Source organism: Podarcis raffonei, chromosome 2, assembly GCF_027172205.1.
Source record: "Podarcis raffonei isolate rPodRaf1 chromosome 2, rPodRaf1.pri, whole genome shotgun sequence".
Lineage (NCBI taxonomy): Eukaryota > Metazoa > Chordata > Lepidosauria > Squamata > Lacertidae > Podarcis > Podarcis raffonei.
This window is the reverse complement of record NC_070603.1, coordinates 73,801,145-73,820,864: the sequence shown is the minus strand read 5'-3', so window position 1 is coordinate 73,820,864 and position 19,720 is coordinate 73,801,145. Positions and strand designations below refer to the sequence as shown.

Below are 19,720 nucleotides of genomic sequence, written 5' to 3'. Positions count from 1 at the left end.
AAAGCACAATCATGTTCTCCCCCTGGACTTAACAACTAAAGAGAAAAGTGGGGGGGAGGGGAACATGCAGACTCACCTACGTAATAGGGAGTATAACAGGGGGTCTGCAGCGCATTCTGCATCGTCGTCTCTTTGGCAAATCCAAAGTCTGTAAGCTTCAGTACTGCATCCTTTGCTTTAGATGTATAAAGCAGGTTTTCTGGCTGTGATGGTGTCAAGAGAGAAACATAAAATGAGGCTGAACAGGAGAGGTTTCTGGGGCGAAGTTCTATTCAACTGTAGGCTTTGTTCTGTTCCTCTAGGCTGATAGGTGGTGTAGTGCCCAGCATCAAGTTTGTATTTTATTATCAGTAGATTGCAATGTGGTGATGCAGATTTTAAATAAACACCAGGCCTTCTTCAATAAGTCTTTTAAAAATGCACTGAGCTTCTGGACAACTGTATACTTAGAAGATACCTGGGATCCTGACCAAGATGGTTCTTCTTCGCACAATTAAAAACTGGGACACACTAGTTCCTCTCAATGTAGTAACATGGCCTGTGTCAAGTCACCACTGTCCATTTTCTTGTTATGGTCTAGGCATTTCTCTTCTCTGCCAAGGCACTTTTCAAGCCTCACCTTGACATCTCTGTGGGCGATGTTCATCCCATGTAGATACTGAATGGCTGTTCCAATGTCTCTCATTATTTCAGAGGCCTCTAGAAATAAAAATTCATGAGAAAGGTCACATTAACATTCCCTCCATACTTCAGAGATATGCAGCTAGGCAATGCTTCTGACTAGCAACTAGCTTGTTTGTTTGCAGGGCTAGTGTCAAGACAGGGGAAAAACTAAAATTAGCCCCAACAGCTGTGTTTTGGGTTTTGCAAATGACTATGCCTCCACACATCTTAAACTCTCCTGCTCTGCAGCACCTTTCCTAGAAGGCAACATAAAAATGACCAGAAAGTCATGTATGGTGCATACATATAGTATACACTACTTGTTCCTATGGTATGACTAACCAATTCACACCTAAACTGATAGTAAGGTTCTGAATGCCCTTTGAGCCCTCAGACTTGAGCAGAGAGACGTAAAATGAAAAGCAGAAAGGATAAACACCTACCATCTACTACTCAGTGATCTAAATATCTCATTGCACTTTCTATGTTTGAACGTATAGTTTATAATCGTCAGTCTGCTTTGGATACCTGTTTGGACATATGGGGCATGATTCACCTAAAGCCTGTTGGCAGAAGCCGTGCAGGAGGACTTCTGCTTGTGCAATGGGGCTTCCTCTCTCAGAATTGGCTCTGGGAGATCAAATTGGCAGGTCCCCAACAATGCATAGGAGAGGGGGTGGGGAATCATTGTTCTATATGGGTAGCTGACATGCATATGAAGACAGAACGTTCAACACAGTGTGATGCTGAATTCTACCCATGGACTGCCTATATTAAATTATGTGTTTAAGTCAGGATCAGTGGAATATTCTCATTGTTACGGTTGACTGACAACATTTCCCCCCTGTTACCTGTTATATTTCCAATGATACTTTTAAAAAATTGTAAAAAAAGCTTTGGTGACATTTTAAGCCCCTTCACCTGTTTCCTCAAAGTTCCTGGGGAAGAAGAAGCTGCTGAGAGTTCCTGGGCAAAGCACAGTAGGGCCTCCCTTTCATGTGGCTGGCCTGGCTCCACACTATCATAGCCATTGCAGCTTGACAGAGGAGGGAGTTGTACACCTCCCCTCCAAATTATATGATCCAGACTAATTTGGGTTTTCTTTCTGACAAAAAGCCACTAGCCCCCCCCCCCCGATCTACAAGCTCTTTATACACACACATAGAGAAAAAACAATTTAATGCTGTACCTTTTTCTGTGAAAGCTTGGTCGCCTCGTTCCTGGATCCTGCTGAACAGCTCCCCTCCCTCCATGCTGTGAACAAAGTGCAAACACACAGAGGATTCATAATGCAAGCACAAAGGGGGTCCCATCTCAGTAGCTTGGTTTTTTTATAAATGAATACTGCTGTTTCCACTTCCTATCTGCTGTGTGCATTTCTAATATTAGCTTTATTATCCTTAAAAGGCGTCCAAGACATTGTTACTATGGCCTTATGGCATAGATGAAGGCCTCAGTAACTATTTTGTCTCACAGTTGCTCAAATGCCTAAAACAGCTCTGATATAAAGAAACTATGATTCTTGTTCTGTAGCTGTTGCTGATTGGATTCAAAGTGTCCTGCTTGCAGAGTTTTAGAGCTTTGGGGTGCTTTCTAGGACCATTCAGATACAGTGGTACCTCGGGTTAAGTACTTAATTCGTTCCGGAGGTCCGTTCTTAACCTGAAACTGTTCTTAACCTGAAGCACCACTTTAGCTAAATGGGCCTCCTACTGCTGCCACGCCGTTGCTGCACGATTTCTGTTCTCATCCTGAAGCAAAGTTCTTAACCTGAAGCACTATTTCTGGGTTAGCAGAGTCTGTAACAGAGTTACAGCGGAGTCTGTAACCTGAAGCGTATGTAACCTGAAGCATATGTAACCCGAGGTACCACTGTACTTGGAAAGCAAGGCTGCAAAAGTACATGGGAGGAAAGGCAGCAATCTTCCCTTTGCCTACTCCTCAGATACAGGCATAGCAATATCTCTGTAAACTTCAGTTCAGCCACTTGTTACATTATATTTCATATATACAGTGTTGTTGTTTTAAAAAAAATGTTTAGGGGTACTCTCATTTTCCTACTCATATTGAAATACTGCCCCTCAATGAGGCCAAACTTAGATTCACAAAATGTTTAGGCGTATGCATCCCCCCAGAAAAAAAGCACTGCATATATATTTCCTACCACATTGCTTCTTGACCAGGTTGCAATCTTGCACACAGGCTACTTTAATCACACTAACTTCAATAGGATTTAATCTACTTTAAAGCACACAGGATCACAGCTTAAATCCTATTGAAATTAATGGGCTTTAAGGTAGCCCGTGTGCAGAATGGAACCTACATATGAATGAGCAGGAAGAAAACAAACAAAAAAAGCACAAAAAAGCTTTAAAGCCTGTGGTTTTAATATAGAGGCAGGCTCTTCAGAGAAAGCTGAATCACTGCTCTTTGTTGACCCTACTGGAAATGAGCACATCAAACAGTACTGCAGGAAGGCAAAGAGTAATCCCTGTTGTTCTGATGCCATCAAAATTCTGAAAAGTATGAGAAAAACAACAGAGGCAGCAAAAGGAGGGGAAGATAACACACAAATGAAAGATAGAGTCAAAGCCAGCCCTATCAAAACTCTGCATAAGAAACCACTTAATGATAAAGAGGAAAAATGTGATCTGAGCAAACATTTTTTGGGCCAAGATATGAAATGGAACCCTTAGAACAAAGATATGGGAAGCTAGGCTTGCCTATATCTCCACTGATTTTGATGCAAGTCAGACAGTTTCCTATGTACCTACTCAGTGTTCAGCTTACAAATTTGGCTCTGAACAATATATTGCAGGGAGGGAGGGGGGTTTCAACACACCAGCACTGGCTCCACCCTCTGCATCTCCTCCAGGTTTTTGAGAGCTTGCCAAAACAGCAGTTCAACTACATTCATTTATTCACCATCTCAGATCATGTCTGCACAGGATCATCATGTCTTTACAGGAGCTTTCACAAACATAAAACCCCGAAAAGCCTGTCCTGGCAACACAAGGGGAATATCAACATTATTTATTCAGGAAGTTGGTTGGTGTGCTTCAAAACAGAGTTCTTTGTTAACAGCAGAATTTTTAGCCTCCTAGTATGTCTGGAGAAAGTTGGTCCAAACAAACAAGAGCCAGAGTGTGGCCTAGTGGTTGGGGTGTTGGTTTGATCCCCGTACACCAAGGTTCAATCTCCATATGGGACAGCTGCATATTCCTGCATTGTAAGGGGTTGGACTATATGATCCTCAGAGTCTCTTCCAATTCTATGATTCTAAGCTATCCTGTTTCCAGCACAGCTAAGACCTCAGCTTCTATTTTCTCTGACAATTTGTTGCCTCTCTCTGACCTATGGCAACAGGGCATTAGTGCCTCCTTCAAGCTTAACTCCTCTCCTCTCTCCTCTTGCAAGCCTGATTAACCACCCTGGAAATGTATGAACTGAATATGCAGTTCAACCAGATCAGACATCAACCACAGAGCAGAGAGAGCTATGCCCTTCAAATTCTGCCTTGTTGGGTTTTCTGGTTGGCCACTGTAGGAAACCAGATGCTGAACTAGACAGGCCTTTGGTCTGATCCTACAGGGATGTTCTTATATCTGCTTCCTACTACGTTAGGCAAGGTTGAGCTCAATGCAAACTTCTGAAAGGGAGTGGATTGCCACAAGGTGCTGCTATTGTTTCTTCAGGGCCAGAATGGACTCTGCTCTCACGCGAACATGTGCCGCACGGATCAAAGTCAATGCAGTGAATGGTTTGGACTGGACTAGCATTCTGTGTGTGGAACAATAGTCACTCACAGAGAATAATGAAAGAAAAGACAAACGAAGAATAGTGCACATTCTTGCCTTCCCCAAGGTTCTGTGTTGTTGTTTTTTAAAAAGATTTTGGGCCCCCCACCCCCCATAATTCCAGAAAACTCTGTAAAGCCACATTCCACTGGAGAACCATTTATGTCCATGTGGAGATGGCAGTATTGAATCAGTAGCTTATGTACTGCTAGTTTTGAGGAGTGAGGTTATTACCCCTCTACTACTATCCATACCAGGTCGCTCAACCATTGCTACCCTGTCTTTTCTTCTGGCAGATCAAGATAACTAGGTGACAGCAAAAACTGCAAAAATTTTAGCAGGGGCAATTAGAATAAGATCTATTATTTGATTAATTTTCTAGCATTCCTCAGCTTTAAAAAAAACCCCAAAAGAAAGCCTATTGGCTCACATGTTTATCAGTGGCTAAATTTTGTCAATTTTGTCATTTGTATTGATGTAAATCTCCAGAATGTATTTTGTATAGCTAACTATTTAGCTCTATCTTCATACCATTCCATGATGATCAGGATGCACCTCTTCCCATGATGTATGTTCTCATAAACATCCAGGATGTGGACGATGTGTGGACAGCCCGAAGCCCGCCAATGATGATCCACTTCCTGTCGTGCTTTTGGGCTATCATACAAGAGCTGTAAAGGGAAAAGAAACAGGAATAATGGTCACATTTGTCTTCCTGGACCACCATACTTAGAAGTCTGATGGACATGGAACTGAGCAAATATCTCACTGAGCTGGACAACTGCTAGAGGGGCAGCCACATATTTGTTCCCAGAACAAACACAGGGACCTGACTGTGAAGTTGCTCTGTGCCTGGGAAAAAGCAATTTCACAAAATAGCACCTACCCTGTTGGACTAGAGAAACCTTAAAGCTACTAGCTCTACGATATCAATCCTGACCCAAATATCAATTAGTTTCTAGGCCCAATTCAAAGTGCTGCTTTTGACCTATAAAGCCTTAAACAGCTCAGGACCACAATACCTCAAGGACTGCCTCTCCCCATATGAACCAACCTGTACCCTGCAATCATCATCTGAGACCCGTTTTTTTGTGCCTTCTCCATGAGAGATCTGGAGGGTGGCAACACGAGAACAGGCCTTTTCTGCGGTGGCTCCCTGCTTGCAGAATGCTCTCCCTAGGGAGGCTTGCCTGGTGTCTTGGTTGCAGATCTTTAGGCACCAGGCAAAAATTAGCCTAGGGCTTGGGCAAATTTAATCAATTAATTAAAAAGGAATTAGCCTAGGCCTTTGGCTAATTAAACAATCTATGGCCTTTTTAACTGTGTATGGGGGTATTATTTTTTGTTTTCTGTTTTTATATTGGGAACCACCCTGTGATCTTCGGATGGGCAGGCATAGAAATTTTAAGAACAACAATAAATGTTAACCAGAGAGACCACCTTGAGGACTCTCAGCCACCCTAACTCATCCCGGAAGGGCTGAATTTTGCTGACACCTCTCTGTAGTCAGGTGCCTATTGCATAGAGGCCAACAAGCTTGCCTGCAAAAGTAGATTAGTGCGGAGATGTGGAGCAGAGCTTTAACAATGGGCAGGAAAAGCAAAGGTTTTAATCTCTTCTTCCCCACTCAGGTAGGCACAAAATAACCCTTTCTCAGTATTGCACTCAGACTCTGAAATGTAAGCACTAGCAAGGAAGAATGGGGACAGAGGGAGGACTTCTTCCTGACAGCAGCAACACCTAGTTTGAATGGAGTTAGATGTTTCAGCTCTCCAGACAAAGTAAGGATGGTTTGCTTCTCTTTCTCTCCACTCCAGCCAGCACAGAAATGGGCTATTGCAAAAAGCACTTGGGGGCCTTCCAGCAACCAAGGATTGTTAAATACACAGTGACTGTATGAATATGCTTCCTGAATGTTAAACCAACCTCATGCATTCCAAGGGTCACTGACTGTGTTCTTATGCTTCAGTCCCTGCTATAAGCTGAAACAACTTTATTTTGAAGCATCCACTAACACTCCCCATTAGGGCAGAGATTTGCTTCAACCCTCACAATAGATTTATATCTAAGTATCTATCCCCAAAGATCACACTGGAAAATACTCCAAGCAGCACCGGCTTTTTTCCCCTAATGTGACTGTTTGGCTTTTCATGCCTCAAGATCTGGCCAGAGAAATCCAAACTCTGTGCAGAGAAAAGCAGGGTTCTGCAACATGTATGCAAATTAGACCAACATCTGGAAATGTTTATAACTGGTCATGGGGTGGAGCAAAGATATAAAGCACATGAAATTTGACCCCTTTGAAATACAAGATGTCTTATTCAGCCATCCCTCTGTGTTCTGAAATTTCACGATGCATTATCTCACACACTCTGCAGTCGCTGAGATGTTGCATTTTTTTAAAAAATGAAAGTTAAAGTTCTCATGACACAGACTCCTACATCCAATACTCCTGTTCATGTTTATTCTCCACTTGGGAGGTTTACTCAAGAGTAGGCCTATTGAAATTAATGGACTCTGAATAAAACTGAGTTCAATACCACTCCTGGAATTCTTATACCCCTAAAGTTTAGACACAACTGCTGAAGCAGAATCCTAGGGAGACATCATAACAGCTTATTTTCCTATACAGAGCTAATGCCCAGGTAAGGAAAGGGACACACATACACAGTCACCTATTCAGTTCTTGGCTTGCGCTTATTTTGCTATAAATACCTCTTATTGATTGTTGACATAAATAAGGCACATTCCTCTATTTAAGTAATATATTTATTTAACCTACTGTAAAACATACTGTTTTTGTTATCTGAGAGTAATGCAGTGTGTGGTGTGGCCATCTTACATGTTTTTCCTAGTACTGGGTAATGCTCCCTGTTGTTATTAGACAGCAACAGCATCCTATCATGGCTGGGTGGGTGTTTGTGTGCATAATCTTCACAATCAGAACCAGCTGGATGCACCTGACTTCCCATGGTAGCCATGAGGTGGTGTAGGGTGTGGAGGGAGGAAAGCAGCAATGACCATACTCTCTATCTTTTATGTGATTCTTCCCATGGCAGCCATTTTTTTGATCGGCACCCACAGCACTTTCTTTTTTTAAGATTTGTTTTTAATTTTATTGATTTGTTAGCAACAAGTACAAACACAACAACAACAAAAAGAATTTAAAAAGGAATGCAGCTATTAGACTTACATAATTTCCCAATCCTGACATAGAGCATACAAACCACACATGTACATAGCACCCACACAAGAAGTGCACACACCACAATAGAGGATGTGATAGGCACAGGGCATGCCCTGCTCTCTGCAAGTCTTCTTGTCTGTGATCTTCCTGGGGAGGTTTGCTTGGTTCCCATACTCTCCTCAGGCTTTTAAACCTTTAACTGCACCTGTTTTATTTGCTTTCCCTTGGAGGTTTCCATTTTTCATGTTTTTACCTGCAGTTCCCTTCTCGTAATTGTATTGTTTTTATTTTGTATTGGTTTTTTATTCTTTTTCTTAGCCCCACCAGGGAGCACTTGTATGCTGGGGGTGCAGGGTAAAAATACGGTTAAATAAAACAAATGAATGCCTGAAAAGAAAACAGGAACCTGCATAATTCCTTGGTCAGACTCGTGCAGTGCCAGGAGGCCTTGGTCCCTCACAAAGGGAGGTGACAACATCATCTGTTTGCTGCCTTTGTATCACGGTAAAGTGGACAGAGAGAAGGTAATAGCCACACAAACCAGGAGCTCTGCATGCTTAGTTATTGTGTTGCAAGCCTAGAAGGACTAGCACCAAGACTGATGACAACTGGGAGATGTTCCTCAGCTGCACTCCTCCAACCAAAAGCAGAGAGCAGCAGGTTGCCAGTGTTCTCTGTGGTACTAAGTAAGAAGGTCTTCTCTTTGTTACCTTGATGAACCTGCTTTTCCCAGAATTGTTCTGTGACCTACTCAGACCTCCACTTCTGCAATTCAGCCCTTTGTGTAGATTCCTGCCAAACTGCGACACTCAATTTCTCCAGTTGCCTTCTCACAATCTTGTCACCTATCTTGTGTCACTTCACCATCCCACTGTCATTGCCCTGAGTTCAGCAGGGACAAGGACACAGAGCTGGAAGCTACACTGACATGGACTTAGGAGCCATGTAATTGGGGGAGTGAGGTACTGAACTTGAAGCTGGCAAGCAGGAACTCACCAAACCAAACACAAGAGCATCCGGGCCTGTAGAATTGGAGCCATGGTCCTCACAGGCACATTCTCTGCAGCCTAAGGAACCAAGTGCCTCCTATAGTCTGTTGCTAGTCCAACAGCACAGGGAGGCACCAGGCAGCACACCGCAGAATGCAAGAGAAGTACCTGTATTCAGGGGAGAGAGCTGGTTGTTCTCTAATTCTCCCAAAGCAGGTATAGCCTGGTAGAGGGTAGAGAGTTCCAGACCTTCTCAGAGCAGGTTGCTCACTGCAGGCTCCTTCTTCAGATCAAAACAAGACACCTACCCATCATACTCTACCAACCAGATGTCAACAACTTTGCTGTGCATAGCTTTCCCCCATTCCCACTGAAAATAGGCTGAAATTATGGCTTCTCAGCAGTTATTAAAGGTAAAGGGACCCCTGACCATTAGGTCCAGTCGTGACCGACTCTGGGGTTGTGGTGCTCATCTCACTTTATTGGCCAAGGGAGCCGGCGTACAGCTTCCGGGTCATGTGGCCAGCATGACTAAGCCGCTTCTGGCGAACCAGAGCAGCGCACGGAAATGCCGCTTACCTTCCCGCTGGAGCGGTACCTATTTATCTACTTGCTCTTTGACGTGCTTTCGAACTGCTAGGTTGGCAGGAGTTATTACCTTGTAATAATATATGAAATGGATTTTTAAATTTTATGTCAATTTTAAAATATTTTAAGTTATTCAATTCATTAAGATTTATTTCTGTTTGATTAAATAGTTAAAGGATCCAATGGAGGGGGGTCATTCTGATGTAAACTTGTCAAATAAATGGCTTTTGCTCAACTGAGATCTTTCCTTCTGCTCCTCAGAAAGCTCTAGGATAACTCTGGGTAAAAGCTTAAGAAATCTAATTCCTGTGAGGAAAAGTGTTATTGACCTACTTCCTCCACAGGTTCCTCCTGACAATTCTTTCTCCTCTATATAAATAAGAACAATGACACTTTGATGATAACAATGATTACTGGCACAAGATTCTCAATGTCTCTTACATTTGTGAAAATGGTATCCAGCTTGTTGTTTACATTGCTACAAAACAATTGTTTTCTCCTTTAAGAACATAAGAAGAGCCTGCTGGATCAGGCCAGTGGCCCATCTAGTCCAGCATCCTGTTCTCACAGTGGCTGAACAGTTGCCTGTGGGAAACCAGCAAGCAGGATTTGAGCACAAGAGCAGTCTCGCCTCCTGTAGTTCCCAGCAACTGGCATTCAGAGGTACTTTCTTTTCCATCCTGAATCTTCTAATACTCATCTTTATTAAAAGTAAAGGTACCCCTGCCCGTACGGGCCAGTCTTGACAGACTCTAGGGTTGTGCACTCATCTCACTCTAGAGGCCGGGAGCCAGCGCCGTCCGCAGACACTTCCGGGTCATGTGGCCAGCGTGGCGATGCTGCTCCGGCGAACTGGCACCAGAGCAGCACACGGAAACGCCGTTTACCTTCCCGCTATAAAGCGGTACCTATTTATCTACTTGCACTTAAGGGTGCTTTCGAACTGCTAGGTGGGCAGGAGCTGGGACCGAATGACGGGAGCTCACCCCGCCGCGGGGATTCGAACCGCCGACCATGCGATCGGCAAGTCCTAGGCACTGAGGTTTTACCCACAGCGCCACCCGCGTCCCTTTCATCTTTATTGGATGTCCACAAATTCTAGTGTTATGAGGAAGGGATATACATAATCTTTCACTATCCACTTTCTCCACGCATCATTTTAGAAACCTCTATCATGTCACCTCTTACCCACCTTTTCTCTAAACTAAAAGGTCTCAAACGTGGCAACCTTTCTTCAGAGGGAAGCTGCTCCACAGAGAGCATTACCAAAATACGGGGCTTTGTCATTTTGAAACATTGACTCCTTTGCACTATTGCCTCTCTCATCTTCTGGCCACAAGCCCAGATTATTATTTTTTTTCAAGTGACAAGCATTGCCTGTTGCCAAGTGGCAGTGGCAGCTGCCTAAAGGAAAGAAGCCAAGCACACAGAAAACTCTTGAGATTCACCAGGAAATGCTTGATTTAATTTAAATCACCTTGTTATACTGAATTCATTACCAATAATACGCTGCATTTTTTTTTGTAAAATTGAAAAGCAGAAAATGCACCTCAGAACAGTACGTGAGACTCATCAGTTTGCCATGGGTAAAAATAAATAAATCCAAAACTACGCACAATGTACAGAGCCTAACAACAACTTTTTTTTTTGCATGATATGGGCCTCCATTTAAGGTTTGCTTATATAATCTGTGTTGCAACCCATTTAGATTTATACAATGAAGAAGGATGTACAATTACCAGGCATCTAATAGAATTAAGATGTATGAAGGAAAACCTCAGAATGACCAATACAAACTGTATTGCCACCATAATCCTGCAGATAGATGCCACTGCTTCAGCCTAAGACACTGAATGGGAACCCAGTGTGAAGAGACAAGGAAAACAGCCAATACTTTCAGAACTAATCAGTGCAAGCAAAACCACAGATCAGTCACATTAAGAAGGTAACCACTGTGAGCTACCTATCTTGGTATTGCTGGATCATGTAAACAAGCTCTTGAAATAAAATTCATCTCCTTTGATACATAAGAAGAAGAAGAAGAAGAAGAAGAAGAAGAAGAAGAAGAAGAAGAAGAAGAAGAAGAAGAGTTTTGATTTGAAATCCCGCTTTATCAGTACCCGAAGGAGTCTCAAAGCGGCTAACATTCTCCTTTCCCTTCCTCCCCCACAACAAACACTCTGTGAGGTGAGTGAGGCTGAGAGACTTCAAGAAGTGTGACTAGCCCAAGGTCACCCAGCAGCAGCATGTGGAGGAGCGGAAATGCAAACCCGGTTCACCAGATTACAAGTCTACTGCTCTTAACCGCTACACCACACTGGCTCTCTAGGACCTACCTATTTATTTTTTTTCATATTTGTGGCTAATTTCTATGGACTGAAACATTAATGGTAGCTGTCAATGCTTGGAGCGTTAGAAATAGGGTTTCCTGACCAATGAGTATGCAGATAAATAGAACCTGCAGATTCAGCTTTGTTCAAAAGCTTCCTCTGAGCATCTAACTTTTTGTCTAGCTATCCCCTTTCCTCTCACTGTCACATTCCAATGTGACCAAGAACAAGAGTTATGCAGGAATAGAACTACTTCTCAGTGGCCGGAGTCACCAGAGAGAGGAAACGGGATTCACCTCCCCTATAATGGTGTCCCTGAGAATACTGCTTTACTATGTCCTATACTTGAATGGGGGGAAAGAACATTCAGCACTGAGGGATTAACACTGTTGTAGGGAGAAAACCTGCTTGCAACAGGGGCACAACAGAGAACAGCAATCCTCTTCCCCTTTCTGAAGGAATGTCCAGGATTGCAGGGAAGGTGGCAAGAGGCCTGTTCAGGCATTTTTCTGAAAGCGCAGAGAGCAGAGTGGGATTGTGCCCATTAATGCTGCTGGCCCCTCTCCTGCCCCCTACCAGATTCCGGCGTCCCCATGAGAATTTGGGGGGTGGGGAGTCTGAACAGGTGGTCTATTACCTTTCCAAAGCCTCTTGCACCTCTAAAATGCAGCAGATTATTTCTGGGGGGTGTATTTTGTGAGAAGTTGCCCTAGGATTGCCCTCTTGTGAGGAGAAAGTCACATTTGAAACACACACAAACACACCCTTTATAACAATGCTATGATATCTGTACCAATGTACAAAATATTTCCTAAGATATCTACCCTGTCAAAGTGCAGCTGGGAGGAAATTGCTGTTTCTGTCATCACAGGATTTGGCTGTTTCTGCAGTATCTAGCGACAACAACAGAAGTTATTGGATTTAATGGCCACCTCCAACGAGAGAGCTTCGGGCGGTCTTGTTTGGCTTCACATTACTTAAGAACAGCAGCAGCATGTAAGTGGCTTGTATTCTCTGCACTCTTCGCCACAAGGCCTCTGCAAGCGCTGCGGCTTCGGGCTGAAGTAGGACAGTATGCCTTAATCTAAATTCTCCAGGTATACCAAATCTGAACTAGAGCAGATTAATGATGGATTTCAGTAATGCAGTTTGAGCTGCCCAGCAGTATCTGCCTGCCTTCCAGCAGGGGAGACACAGAAACACACCCACCCACCCGTACCTATATTTATACATTATATTACAGCAGCTTCACTGGTTCCTTATGTCTACCAAATGCAATTCAGTTTGTTAATGAACTGGAATCCAAATATTGTGTCTAGCAAATGCAATTCAGATTGTAAATGAACTGGGATCCAAATATTTGAAAGAGCCCTCCTCTATATCAGCCAACCTATACACAAATATCGACAGCGAAGGCTCTGCTTACTTTCCTGCCCAGTGAGCAATAGCGACACAAGACAGGGACTTCTCTGTGGTGGTACTCAATCTATAGAACTCCCGCTCCTCAGATATGTGGCTGGTGTCAACATTAACTTTTCAATGCAAACCAAAAATGTACCTCTTTACCAAGGCATTTGGTGATGACTGATGCATTAAGGTTAGCAATATTGTGGATTGTTTGCCTGCCAGTAGCCCAGTTTGCATGTAATGCTAAGTTAAACCATGGCTTAGCATGAATGTGCGGCTTCCCAAGAGAGGATTGTGGCTGCTTTGTTCTTCCTACACTGCAGCACTGCTGTGATCTAAGCCAAGGTTTGGTTTAGCATGTAGTCTGAACTAAGCTGCATTGTGTTTTGTATGATATTTTTTAATACTATTAAAAATCTGCAGTGTGAATCTTGTTTTAATATAGAGATTTCAGTTTCTAAGCTGTCTTGGGATCATTAGATAAAGGCTGGTTTAGAAACTAATTAATGTAATAACATATGTTAGGGGTGATGTAAATTGAGCAGTTAATGTGCATAACAACCGGCCATTGTGCACATTCATCAGGCTCATACAGAATGTGCACGTAATTTGCCCACAAAGTGAGAAAAAGTTGATTTTTATATGGAGCCCCACCACTTCTTCATGCTGCTCAGATGCTCAGCCCAGGGGTATGTTGGAAACTACGTAAGATAAAGCGGTAGCCAGAAGCAACCCAGAGGGTGCAGATTTCACATTTTTGAACCAGAGCTAAAAAAACAAGAACATGCTTCTTGCAGACTATGCATACTGACAAACAAAATGCAGTTGAGATATGCACATTCTCCAAAGCTTACTGGGGGTTATGCACACTGGCCAGAGAGTTTACAATACGCAGTTGAGATATATACATTCCCTAAGTCCTGCTGGAGGTTATGCGCAGTGATTGGAGAATGTTCAAAATCCAATTGATATATGACTATTCCCCCAACGCCTGTTGAATATTATGTATATTAGCCAGGAAATATGTGAAATTCCCTCTTCACTGATATACATGCACATTCTTCATGTGGCCTGGTGAATGTGCACAGTGGCTGGTTAATGCACATTAACAACTCAGTTAACATTACCTCTACCTCACACATATATAAAAATCCCACTCCTCCCTCTTGCTTACCTCCCTTTGCCAGAAGGGAAATTTTGAGGGCATTTCCTTCAATGGCAAAGTATCGAAGTAGCATGCTAAGCATCCATGTAACAACTCACCCACTCCAAAACAGCCAAGAATGAAACCAGGGGTTGCCTAGAAACCACAATGTACTACCTACAAGGAGCAGCTAGCATTGACTCCAAACCAGCCAGGAGTGTGCTGCTGCAGTCTTTGCACACACGCATTTGATCTAATAAGGAGATCAAGAGACACTCCTTCATCCTGCTATCTGTTCTGCACTGTCACAAGTAGCTAGTGTGGGTCTACAAGATTAATGAAGTTTGGGTCTTGATCTTTCATCTTCCCACTGTTCCCACAAACAAAGCTTTAAATACCACCTATTTTGATACGCATGCTGATTTTTCTGTTGTGCCCTTTAAACTCCAAGCTACCTCTGCAAAGCTGCAATTCCTTTGATGGCACAACCAATACACACTTGATGACAAAAACAAACTGTGTGCCACTGAAGAACAAAGAATACTTGGGATAAGCTGAACCAGTGGAGGAACTATAGCACCACCAACATGTTCCCATCAATAACTAAGCTGCATTATATTTTGCTTACTCTAGAAGGGCTTGATTGTGAACTGAGATTTGGTGACTTCAGCTGACCAAAAATTTAAGGAAAGAAGAAGAGCCTGTCGATTTATTCTCAAAGTGCTGCTATTCCCAACAGGGGATCCTGTTTAGTATTTCTGCTTGCTTTGAACATTATAAATCTTTTGACCTTGAAAATAGGATCATCTGCTGAGAAGCTCGGGTATCAGATATATGATATTTCAATCATTCTGTTCTCAGGACTATTCTCAAATGGACAACATGCAGTTACTGTATGTGAAAGATCTCATTTGCCTTGTACCTTCTCCCTGCAGATGTGGGAACATTCTGGGGCAGGATAGAGATTTAGGGAAACACATCAACATGGATTGGGAAGATATCTACAGATGTCAGATACTTTGTGCACATTTTCCCCTTCTAAAAAAACTTCTGATGATGGTTAATACACTCCTACGGAGATGAGTAATCAATTATAACATTTCAATAGAAACTGCAAGTAATCGTCCAGATCTAAACATATTTACCTGCAAGCGAATCTCACTGAGTTCAGATGGACTTCCTGTGCTTAGGGCCACAACCTTAAAAAATAATCATTAGCAATGCTGATGCATAAGGGAGGGGGGAATAATTCTAGTAGTGAAATTCATTAACTAATCACATGACATAAAGCAGATCAGGACAGACATGCAAGCTTTCAGGATTAAAGGATCACATCTTCAGGCAGGAAGTCAACTACAAGGTAATAAAAAAAAAGAAGAGAGTTCACATTATTCAAGTTCCCACCCAAACCAGGATGCTTAAAAGTCAACAATTATGAATAAAGTAGGCCTGGATGAAAGTTAAAATGCTTTTGCTCCCAGGTTCCCAAATGATTTTTAATGAGGGGATATTTGGACCTCATAATTTTTGCTGTGTGCTAATGGTAAAGGAGCTCACGCTCTGTTCCTGTTGTGGAGACATACTTTGTAGTAAAGCAATCATCTTAATCTGCAAAGAAATCAAAAGGGCTAAGAAGGGATTTAGCAAGGTTAGTAATGAAGCATTCCAACTACCCTTGCCCCTAAACCGCATGCCCTGTACTTTTGGGAAAGAGGGCTCTGCCTCCCAGGACAATGGTGACAACAACACCTTTAATAAACACTGTCTTTAGTTCACAGGAAGAGGGAGATTAAAACTAAATTCAAGGTGTTTCCTGACAGGCAACAGCAACATTAAGATGTATGCTCTCATAACATCCTAAAGCTGTTTATCACCTCTGTGCATAAATTGGAAAGCCTTCCCACTTACTATATTGTGTGGACACTTCCTTCGACCTCTAATAGGGTTAATCTCCTTAAAATATAAAAAGCAATTTTGCTATCTCAAGCCAGCAACAGGGCTCCCAGAGTAGACCCATTGAAATTAACTGGCCTAACTTATAATCATAGAATTGTAGAGTTGGAAGAGACCCCAAGGGTCATCTAGTCCAGGGGTCAGCAAACTTTTTCAGCAGGGGGCCGGTCCACTGTCCCTCAGAACTTGTGGGGGGCCGGACTATAAATTTTTTTTGGGGGGGAATGAATGAATTCCTATGCCCCACAAATAACCCAGAGATGCATTTTAAATAAAAGGACACATTCTACTCATGTAAAAATGCTCTGATTCCAAGACCATCCGCGGGCTGGATTTAGAAGGCGATTGGGCCGAATCCGGCCCCCGGGCCTTAGTTTGCCTACCCATGATCTAGTCCAACCCCCCACAATACAGGAATCTTAGCTAAAGCATCTATGTCAGATGGCCATCCTACCTCTGCTTAAAAACCTCAAAGGAAGCAGAGTTCACAACCTCCCAAGGGAGCCCATTCCACTGTTGAACAGCTCTTAATGTCAGAACGGTATTCCTGATAGTTAGTCAGAATCTCCTTTCTTGTAACTTGAAGCCATTTGTTCAAGTCCTACCCTTCAGAGCAGCAGAAAACCAGCTTGTTCTCTCTTCCATGTGACAGCCCTTGAGATATTGGAAGATGACTATCATATATCCTCTCAGTCTCCCCTTTTCCAGGCTAAACATACCCAACTACCTCAACCATTCCAGACCCTTGATCATCTTGGGTGCCCTCCTCTACACACGTTCCAGCTTGTCAACCTTCTTCTTAAATTGTGGTGTCCAGAATTAGACACAGTATTCCAGGTGTAGTCTGACCCAGACAGAATAGAGCAATATTATTACTTCCCTTGATCTGGGCACTTCTGTTGAGGCAGCCTAGAATAGCATTAGCTTTTTTTGCTGCTGCATCACTTTGTGTTAAGCTTGTGGCTCACTGTCATGTTAAGCTTGTGGTTCGCTAACACCCATAGATCCTTTTCACATGTAATGCTAGTAAGCCACTTAGTTGTACCCATTAATTTCAATGAGTTTACTTTGAGTAGATTCAATATTGGATGCAACCCCATTTTAACAGCTGAAACTGTTAACAAAATGATTGAATGCAATAATAAATTGCAACCGGACCAGCACCTTACTTACATAAATGCAAGCATCAAGGTAAAGCAACTTACATACTCTGAGTGGTAGGGACATATAAAACTGACCAAGCAGTTCCTGCCTTCAGTTGCCAGTATGAGAACCTTAATTGTCACTGTGACATGGAAGATTGAAAATCAGGCCTCTATAAATATTATTGCCAGAGACAGATGCCCTGACGCTCTGGTAAGGAGCTCACAGACACCTTCCCTCAACTCAGAAGAAGTCTCTTACACTGCACTTGATTTCTGCAGGCTGCAGAGCTCAGCATAAGAGGTTGAGCTCTGCATGTGCCAAAGGACTTGAGAAAAAATGTCAGGGGACGGGATGTGTGCATTGTACTGCACTGAGCTTCGGCAGGAGGAAGCCCAGTATGATGAGAGTATGGAGAGGGAACCAACCATTTGGCTGACTGGTATGTGTGAGGGTGGGTGGGGGAGACTTGCTATGGAGCCCTCTAGTGGGAGGGAGGGAAGGTTCAGCACAGTTGTTACTGAGCACCAGGGCAGAAAGCATCATGCTTGCAACAACAAGCAAAGCTGCAGGCTCCAGTGATATCTGATGATGGTTGCAAAAGGCTTTGGCATGTGGAGAGCAAATAAGCTGGCGAGGGATGCCCTCTCATGTTCCTGAGAGACCAGGAGGTCTTGAAAGACGAGGGAATAAGCAGGTGCAGCTTGGAGGTTGCTTTGAAAAGCTCTGTCCAGTTAACTGTTCCACTGCAGCTGAGGTTTGATTCTGGGGCTGCTTCCCACTGTGCAGCAGTGAACTAAATTCAGCATTAAAGAATGGAAAACTCATTCTTCGGTCTCAGTTCCTGTGGCACACACAGAGGGCTTTGTAGGAAGAAGGGCTGACCACTGAGTTGAACCAAGATTTGTGATTCCTGATCAAGTAACAGAGGGCTCCGCTCAATGGAGAAGGTCCCTTTGTTGTGGCCCAGAGTTTTTGACATGAGCTTTGTGGCACAGGAGCCACCACAAAGCATCCCCCTCCCATGAAAGTGAGATGGGGTCCTTGAAAGGAAAATAGGAAGTTATGTAACAAATGGCCGGGGGGGGGGCAGGGAGACTAATCTACTTCCAAGCTGAAGGAGCAGCATGGAAATGGACACATCAACCCAATGAGCGGCAGCTGTGAAAATAGAGAATTCCATGCTGGAAAACATTAGGACAGGGTCTGAAAATAAAACTGCCGATATCGTCATGCTTTTATACAAAGCTCTATGGTGCTATCACACTTGGAATACCGTTCATCACTCAGTCACTACATCTTATAAAGGAAATCATGGAACTGGAAAAGGTGCAGGAAATGGAAACCAAAATTATCAGGAAGCTGGAACAACTCTGCTGTGAGGAAAGGTCACAGTGTTTGGGGGCTTCTTAATTTAGGAAGGGGATGAGGGTTGCGCTTTGGTATAAACCACTGAGCCTAGGGCTTGCCAATTGGAAGGTTGGTGGTTTGAATCCCCACGATGGGGTGAGCTCCCATTGCTCAGTCCCAGCTCCTGCCAACCTAGCAGTCCGAAAGCATGTCAAAGTGCAAGTAGATAAATAGGTACCGCTCCGGTGGGACAGTAAATGGCATTTCCGTGCACTGCTCTGGTTTTGCCAGAAGCGGCTTAGTCATGCTGGCCACATGACCTGGAAAAACTGTCTGGGGACAAATGTCGGTTCCCTCGGCCAGTAAAGCAAGATGAGCGCCGCAACCCCAGAGTCGTTCACGACTGGACTTAACTGTCTGGGGTCCTTTACCTTTACCTTTTTTAATTTAGGAAAGATGCAAGTAAGCAGGGACATGATCCAGTGTCATAAAATGACACATGGTGTGAATAACATGTACGTTTTTCTCCCTCTCTCATAATATTAGTACCTGGGGTTACCCAGTGAATCTGAATGGTGGGAGCTTCGGAACAGACGAAATCAAGTACTTCTTCACACATTGCGTGGTTAAAGTTATGGAATTCATATCCATAAAATGCAGCAATGGTCAACAGCTCAAGACAGCTTCAAAAGGGGGCTGGACAAATTCATGGAGAAAAAGACAAACAATAGCTACTAGTCAAGATGGCTATGTGCTACCTCAGCCTTCTGCAACCTAGTGCCCTCCAAATGTTTTGGACTACAATTTCCCCTAGTTCCATCTAGTATGGTCAATGCTCGGGGATGATGGGAGTTGTAGTCTAAAACATCTGGAGGGCACCTAGTTGGGGGATGTTTCTGAATACCAGTTGCTGAGAGGAAAGCAGCAGGGGATGACTATTGCTCTTAAGTGCTGTTTGCTGGCTTCCTCCCAGATCATACTAGGAGAAGCAACATGGCAAACCAATTAAGTTTTTCAGTCTAATCTAGCAGGGCTCTTAATGTGCTAACGACAGAGAGCCATTTCAGAGGCTGGAGATGGGTGAGACAATACTGACTAAAGTAGAAATACAAGTTCAGCAGGGGAGTTTCCAACAAACTGCAAAGGGAAAACACAGGAGTAAGGAAAAG

At 43.3% G+C, this 19,720-nt stretch overlaps 1 protein-coding gene across 1 annotated transcript in view; it reads right to left on the bottom strand.

Moving 5' to 3' along the window:
- The window catches only part of MAPKAPK3 (MAPK activated protein kinase 3), a 70,235-nt gene that overhangs the window by 14,740 nt on the left and 35,775 nt on the right, over positions 1 to 19,720 (bottom strand). Inside the window, exons 3-6 of the mRNA XM_053377464.1 lie at positions 4,992 to 5,131; positions 1,853 to 1,917; positions 620 to 699; positions 77 to 203 (exon numbers count right to left, since the gene is read on the bottom strand). Of these exons, the coding sequence (XP_053233439.1) occupies positions 77 to 203; positions 620 to 699; positions 1,853 to 1,917; positions 4,992 to 5,131 (412 nt within the window). The remainder of the gene's footprint in view (positions 1 to 76; positions 204 to 619; positions 700 to 1,852; positions 1,918 to 4,991; positions 5,132 to 19,720) is intronic.